Here is an 8,052-nt window from a genome sequence, read left to right as displayed (position 1 = left end):
CAGGCTTTTACTAATCACGTGTAACACTTTCTTCCAGAGAAATGGACACATGAATATGCTTTTAAGAGATTAATGGATGTTATAAAAGTTATGTGCTGTGACACTTTAAACTAAAGACTTCACAATCTCCTCTTGGAATCCTGATCGCATACAGCAGCTTATTCTTTTGATGTACAGAAGAGATGTAGGGCTCGATGGATTTCTTCATGGTGTGATGGGAACTGAGTATTTTACACAATGCAGTCAGACTACAAGGCTTTTCTGATAGCTGTTAGATATAACAGGTGGACTGTGTCTATCTTCCCTAGCTGGTTGCTTTTGGGGATGGGAGCGAAGCAGGCTTTGGGATTCTTGTGATTGGATTAAGAACACTTTGGCAATATTTTCAGCCTTTAGAAGTGTTCTAGGATTACTCTTTCTTTAGCCCATCTGTCTGCAGTGTACTTTTTCTATTCCATAGAAAATAACTCAGCTGTCTCCTCAGCACAGTTCTTGCTGGTCAATGACTATGATTGTAGTAACTTTCTGCCTGTTTCCTTATTTATCAATAGGTATAAGAATTTGTAAGGTGACAAGAATACTGGCTGCATTTCAACAGTTTGCACAAGGACTGTTGCAGCAGTATCTCTGCCCTCTTCAGTATTATATACGATAATGCAACTTTTCCTTCTGAGCGCTCTCCTGCGCTTGTCCAGCCCTAAGCAGGGGAGAAAGGATGTCACCAGATAGTTACTACAGGGGTGGCCGTCAGCCGACGTGCAAGACCTTGTGGGAGGAGTGGGACTGGAGGAAATGCCCAAGTTGTACATGAAGCCCAGGTGTGAACGTTTCTTTGGGGGGACGTGCAGACGGAGGGAGGGGGGGTGTCCTCCCTGGCCTTTGTGGCCATCTCCTTGTTGCCGCACTGGAGGGGCGCCTAACCATGGCTTGCACGGGAGAGCACCGAACACCGGCGGAGGGAGAGGGCTGTGCTGGACATCCTGCCTACGGGGTCTGGGAAGAGGCGCAGCCTGTGGCCCCGCCACGCTCGTAGGAGAACAATGTCGGGGCAGGGCTCTCCGCAAGGTCATTCCGCGTGCCGTCACCCTCCCGGCAGGACAGCTCCGACTCGCTGTCGGGTTACACCGCCCACATCTTACCGCGGCGGCGGCCGCCTCACGAGGCGCCGAGCCCGCGCCGCGATGGCACTGCCTGCCCGGCGGCCGCCCCGCCGGCCAGAGAGAGCCGCGCTCCCCGCGGGCCAGAGAGAGCCGCATTCCCCTCCAGCCAGAGAGAGCCGCGCTCCCGGCGGCCGCCCCGCCGGCCAGAGAGAGCAGCTCTCCCCGCTGGCCAGCGAGAGCCGCGCTCCCCGCGGGCCAGCGAGAGCCGCGCTCCCCGGGGGCCAACGAGAGCCGCGCTCCCCGCGGGCCAGCGAGAGCCGCTCTCCCCGCGGGCGGAGCGCGGCGGGCGCGTCCCGGGCGGCCCCGGCCCGGCCGCCTTTGTTCGGCGGGGCGCGCACGTGCAGCGGCCGCGCAGCCCCGCGCGGTGGCCGCGGGCGCGTGCGGGGCGCCGGGCCCGGCCTGGCCCTTTAAAGCCGCGGTGGCGGCGCGGCCGGGCCGGTGCGGGACACGTGAGGCGGCGGCGCGCTCCGCCACCGCTGCCCCGGCTGCCGTGCTGCTCGTGTTTTATCTGGCCGGCCGCCAGCCCCCCATCGCCGGGTTTTTGCTCTGCCTCCTCCTCTCTCACTCTCTCTCTCTCTCTCTCTCTTTTTTTTTTTTTTTTTTTTTCCCTACAGCCCCCTCCTGTTTTTTCCAACCACGGGTAAAGGTGGCTTTTCTTTTCTTTTCCTTCGTTTTTGTATTTTTTTTTTCCCTCCCTTAACCCTCATCCCAGTTTAGTCCGTGGGCAGGACTCGCATAATAATATTTCCAGTCCCAGGAGCTCGCATCACAGACACGAACCCAGGACCGCCCCCCCTTCCCCCTTTTTTTCCCTCCCAATCTCCCAAATCGTTTTATTATTATTATTTTTAAATGATCGCTCCTTTTGCGCGCTGCTCCCGCTGCTGCCGAAATCCCCGTCTTTCCAGGTTGCATGCTTCTGGCAAGATTGTGCAGTGTTCTCAGTCCATTTCCAGTGTGTCTTATCTTAATTTGTCCTGATCCGATCTAAGCGCGATAGCCACCACTTGCTTTCAATTTGTAGGACATTTTTTCCTCTCTTAGTTTGCTCCCGACTACCCTCGGACTATTTCCTTCGCTCCTTGCATTTCCAGGGTTGCAATTTACTCTGCCTGTCCTTTTTTTTTTTTTTTTTTTTTTTTAATTTTTTTTGTAACTCCTCTTTTGAATTGCTTCATGTTACTAACCATTCCTAAATTGTAAGAAAGATTCATTCCCCCTCCTCTTCCACCACCACCACCACCACTACCACCATCACCTCCTCCTCCTCCTCCTCCCCTTCTCTTCTCCTTTTTGGCAGCACCAGGACGTCCGGTGTGGTGGTGGCAGCGAGCAGCAAAAGCAGCAAGAGCTCGTTTTGATTCCCCCCCCCTTCCAAGGTGCTTTGGAGAGACTGGTTTCAGGCTGAGCAGCAGAAGTCACGATGAGTGCACAAGGTGAGGGACCCGGTCAGCCTTCCACTGCTGCCCAGGAGCAACCTGCAACCGCAGAGCCTCAGAAGAGAGGACGAGGCAGACCCAGGAAACAACCACAAGTCAGTATCGTGTAGATACGTAGAGCCGCAGATCTATAGTGTTATAGGCATGTACATGTACGTATTGTGCTGCGAGTGAAGGAGTCCTGGCGACGGGGCGGGGGGGCTTTGTTGTCCGCTGCTTCCCGGCGAGGAGGTGCAGAGGCGTAGCGAGGGGCTCCGGCGGGCGCCCCGGCGGGGGAACCCCGGAGCCCGGAGCGATGGGGCGCTGCCTGCCCGTGGCTGAGCCGCGGAGCCTCCTCGGGACTTTCACTATTGTGCAGGGAGCGAGCTGGGGCTTTTCAATGTAAATGGGGAACATGGAGCAGCGCGGCTCCGACCAACCAGCGCTCGCTGGGTCATTTCGAGCTGATTTTGAAATTGCGAAAGCGAGGAGCAGGGAACGGGGCTCTCCTGTCTCCCTCCTCTCAGCCCTCGCAATATCTCAATCTGTGTGCGCGCGTGTGTGTGCATGTGTCGGGTCCCACCGGGCGCTGCTGCCGCCTCCGATCTTGACCAGCCCAGCCCCCGAACTGCCCCTAGATGCTGGGGCTGGGGGAGAGGAGGGTGACTAGAAAATCGCATAGGGTTTTTTTTTTTTTTCCGCCTTTTTCCTCCCCCCACCCCCCCGGCTTTCCCCCCTTCCCCACCACCCCCCTCGCCCCCTTCGTCGTATGGCGAGAGGTGCCCCCGTTGCCGATGGAGGTGGGGGAGGTAGCCGGAGGGGGCTTGCCCTGTGTTTGCAACACCTTTTGCCTTTGCCCCGGCGCTTCCTCGGGCAGGTCGAGGCGACGGGAACGCTGCCGTGTGTGGACGCGGGGAGCAGAGCCGTGTGCTCCTTTCCACCCGTACCCACACCCACAGCCTTCATCTGGGCCCCGAAAGGGACGCGCTGGGCTCCCCTTTTTGATTTGCAAGACCTGAATTCGAGCTAAGGTTGTTAGCTCCGTGTGTTATTCCCACCCCCACCCCCCTTCCCTTCCTTTCCCCAAGTGCCATTGTCGCATCGCCTGGAGCTGCCGAGCCGCGCTCAGCCCCTGCCGCCGGGCGAGGGGCCGGGGGGAGCCCCCGCTCGCTGCAGCCCCTCCGCCGGCGCCGCCGAAGGAGGATTTTGCCTGCGGATGCAACCAATTAATCCCGCAGCTCGGCGGGGGCAGCGCGGAGCCGCCCGCAGCCTTTTCCCTGCCTCCCTCGGAAGTCACGATTGAGAAGCAGGGCTGTCCGTGGAGCTCAATTTAAAGCGAGCTTCCGCGGGCTTTAAACGTGTTTACTTCCCATTCATTTGGCATCAGCCTCACTGCCACGAGAACCTTCGGGGGGTTCGAAACATGGAGAGAGCTGAGCAGCAGAGCCCCGAGCCGGGAGAAGCCCGACTGCTTTGCTTCCTTCCCCTCCCCCGCACCGATATGGTCCTGTAAATTGCACAGAAAATACTTTTTGGAGAGCCGTAAAAGCAGAGCCCCTCGTTCCCTCGCTCTGCCCTTGGTGACATTCCATCGGTTCGGTGACAGTGGGCTCTGTCCCCTTTGTGCTTCACCCCCTGATTACCCTCGACCAGCCCCAGCAGCCGGCACCCACCGACTCTGCTGGCTTGTGCCAAGGCTTCCTTTTTTCTTTTTCAAATTTTTTTTTTCTTTCTATATTTCTTTTTTTTTTTTTCAGTTTTTCCTTATTTTTTTTCCTCGTGTAGCATTTGAATGTGTGGAAGTGAAAGGAAACCGCGTCTCCTTCAACGTGCTCAGCCCAGATGTGCAGTGCCTGCGGGGCTCGCCACTGAGCTGCAGCACTTGGGGAGTCCCCCCGCCAGCCTCCCCTTAAGCTGCCCGGGAATTATGAAAGTTGAAGGGGTTTAAACTGGTTTAAGTTAACAAACTGTACTTAATTAGTTCTACCACATCCTGTAATCTGAATGAAATCTATAATATTCAAGACCAGAAGAGTTTTATGGTGTTTATGATTCACTGAATAAATATTTGGAATCTGAACTCTTAGTAATTCATACCCAGTTTTAAGGGCTGGTTATTTACTGGCAGGCAAAGGAACTAGTTAAGAAAACAGCTAAAATAATCAGTATCGACTCATTTTCAAGTTAGGGTTTTGTTTCAGATTTTTCTTTGCTTGAGTTTTTTTGGCTTACTAGTGTTCTATTTGAACAGACATTTACATTTGCATGTTAATACAAATCAATTTTCTTTAGAATAGGTGTGAATATAATGCCTACTGCAGAACAACAGAAAAAATTGCCCCCTTGAGAGAGAAGTAGTCTCTTCTTACTTTGCAATATTCTGGTACTTAACTTCTTTTCCCCAAAAAGTTTGTGCTGGAAGCTACATGTGATACTTGTATCTTGCTATAATGAAATGCAGTTGAAATTAAATGGGTAACTATTATTTTTTACATAACTGCTCTTATATGAGGGAAATCATAGCCATCTTTAAAAAATGTGTTTCCTGCTATAATTTATATGTTAGAATATACATACTTCTACAAGTTTTTTAATGAAACTGCAAGAGAAATTAAACTCCTTTTTTATGCAAAATTTATTTTTTCCTTTACCTGGAGTTGCTAAATTTTTCATGTTGCACTATTACTATTATGTTATTTAATGGAACTGTTATTTCATATGTTTAAAGCAACTTCTCAGTTTAGTATATTCTTTAGATCATCTGGGTTAGTTGTAGCCTTTTGCCACAACAGCATGTCTTCCTGTATTTAGGAACCAACTGGTGAACCATCTCCTAAAAGACCAAGAGGAAGACCCAAAGGAAGCAAAAACAAGAGTCCCTCTAAAGCAGCTCAGAAGGTGAGATTATTAAAGAGAAAGAATTACTTTTGCTGTTTTTTCATCAGCTACTAGCAAAAAATCCAATAATTTAGGCTGTGAAGTGTGGGATTGAAACTCTTTTAATAATGCTACATAAAGCATGAATTTCACATTTTTAAAACTAGAATTAACATGAAGACCTTAAGTACAGAACCCATAAGGACATTCTTTTTTAGTAGTCTACAGGTTAATGAAATAAGAATGTATTTCACAAGAAACCATGAAATGTCCTATATATAGTAAGGAAGTCAATATTAAGGATATTATTTTCTTCATTAAGATTTTTGTAAGATGAAGATTAATTTCTTGCCCACTTACAGTTGTTACTACTACAGACCAAATCTGTATATTAAAGCTAAGTGCTTTGTCAAGCATAAGTTAATTAGAAGTAAATCCAATTATGTGTTGATGGAAATAGTGCATATATTGAAATTTACAGCTTTAAAATGTGATGGTAAAGTAAACTTTGAGTAAAAGCCTGTTATATCTTGTTTAGTAATCAGTTTCAAAGAGACTTTTACTGGAAGTGCTTTTGGTCTTCTGAACCACTATTTCTGATTGGTGATGGGACCAAACTTTTATTGTGGTGGTTCTGATTGCCTTTATCTACAGGAGAAGCGCCCTGAAATCACTGCATTTAGTGCATGGGCTTTACATCACAGATACAACATGAAAATCTGACTACATTTTATTTAAATTGGGGAAAGCACAGCATTAAAAAGCTATGTTATCAAGGCAAATCATGCATATCCTTCTGTAGGAAATATTTTAGTAAAGGCACATAGTTGTCTATGGGCTTGAAAACAAATATGGGAGATTTGTTTATGTTGTTGGTTATACAGCAGTTAGCACTGGTTTACAGGTACTAAATCAGAAACAAAAGCTTGGGAAATCTGGTAGTGAGCTGTAGTGTTAAAGTGTATCTTTTCAGGACGTGTGTGACATAATGTGTGGAAGGTATTTGTGTCTTCATCTAATTATGGTTCATTTTTCAGTATGCCTATGGTACTGACCATATTAAGTTTGATAGTTTTCAGTGTTATAAATTACTATAGCAACTACTGATAAATATTAAATCATTAAAAGGTGACTATGGTTGCATGTCTGTTTTGTTTAAAGTGTTCTCAACATTTGTTTGAGGTACTTTTCCAACTGTCTTTAAGTTCAAAATTGGTTTGGTTTTTAGTTGTTTTTTGGTTTTTTCCTTACTTTATGGGCTGGAAAAAAAGCAGCATGTTCTGTCAAGAAATCCATGAATTAGTGAAAAATGTTTTACAGGTTAAGTATTAAAGTATTAAAAACCTTTCAAAGCCATTCTGCAAGGTAATGTGCTTAAAATGTTATTTTTTTTTCTTTATATACTAAAAGCATCCCTTAGATTCATGTTAAAATAGTTTATATGTCACTCTTCAAAAAAGAGAGAGCAGTTTTTTATTAGTCTAGCAAATCCAATGAGCGTTAGTATTTTAAATATTACTCCTAAGAGTGTTGGCTTTCCTAGGAGAAACATTTGTACTAAGATTAAATTTTAAGTGATTTGTAGAAATGCATTTTTAAAAGATTCTTCTAAAATAAATATTGACATTAGTTAATTTACATAAGTGATTTGGAAATCAGTGTAAATGGAAAATAATTTTAAAACATTCATATATGTGTAGGTTTATTAAATCAAAAAGTTTTCCAGATGATTCTGGTGCATAGTTATGCTCTCTTAATCTAATTTACAAATTGAGTCATTTCATTATAACATTTTGATTTTCATAATGCAGCAAGATACTGCACTAATTAAAGCTTTTGGGTGTTGCGAATGTAAAAAATTGACCAAAGACCACATCATTTTTTGTAATAAAAAAACCCTTTGAGGGGTATGTAATTACAAGTCTTACTGGTTTCTAGGTTTATAGATAAAGTATATAAATGTTTGATAAATCCTCTAAAACACAAAACACTTATAAAGCCTTACTAGAAGAAAGAGGCTGGTATCACATTTCAAATAAATATTTTAGCCCTTTTTCCAAATTGATAATTAGCCCTCTCTAAAATGGTTCAGCTTCTCACCAGGTATCTGAAAGTATCTCTTAATGTAATATTATTTCCAATAGTTTTTCTAACTGTAATAATGATGGGAAAGTTTTAGCACTGTAAGAAAGCTTCATTTGGTAGTGAGGGTATCACCTCTAAGAGGCGTGAGCTATATGTTTAATTTTGTAGTACACTTATTTACACATACATATGTATACATACATTTATTAAAGCTCTCTCCAGCCTGTCCCAACTACCAGAATGAGAACTGGCTATCTTAGCTTAAGCCCCTCTACAAGTGAACCTGGGTACTATACACCCAGCTGGAATTTGCTGGAATTTCTAAAGAATAGTGCGTGCCCTGTGTGTTTCAAAGGGAGCTCATTGAAATGCTTTAGAGTGTTCACAACATGTTAGATAAACGTCGACCAGGAGAACCCACCGAGCAGCCATGAGAAGGCACTCATGATTAATTGATTGGGTGTTCTCTTGCAAAGCATTACACATCACAATTAAAAATGTATTGCACAAAC

The 8,052-nt window shown here is 46.2% G+C and overlaps 1 protein-coding gene across 2 annotated transcripts in view; it reads left to right on the top strand.

Annotated features, from left to right (window-relative positions):
• Positions 1-667: 667 nt before the first annotated feature.
• The window catches only part of LOC131573832 (high mobility group protein HMGI-C), a 109,135-nt gene continuing 101,750 nt past the window's right edge, over positions 668-8,052 (top strand). The window contains exons 1-2 of one of the 2 annotated variants that reach the window (XR_009276267.1): positions 668-2,596; positions 5,390-5,476. Coding sequence is in view for 1 of the 2 variants with exons in the window: in XM_058828108.1 (XP_058684091.1) it covers positions 2,584-2,694; positions 5,390-5,476 (198 nt within the window). In the remaining variant the exon portion in view is untranslated. Of the gene's footprint in view, positions 2,695-5,389; positions 5,477-8,052 lie in introns of both variants that reach the window. The other variant, XM_058828108.1, reaches the window with a different exon arrangement.

This window comes from Poecile atricapillus, chromosome Z (genome assembly GCF_030490865.1).
Source record: "Poecile atricapillus isolate bPoeAtr1 chromosome Z, bPoeAtr1.hap1, whole genome shotgun sequence".
NCBI lineage: Eukaryota > Metazoa > Chordata > Aves > Passeriformes > Paridae > Poecile > Poecile atricapillus.
Note: the sequence above shows the minus strand (reverse complement) of the source record. Positions and strands in the feature narration are given on the sequence as shown.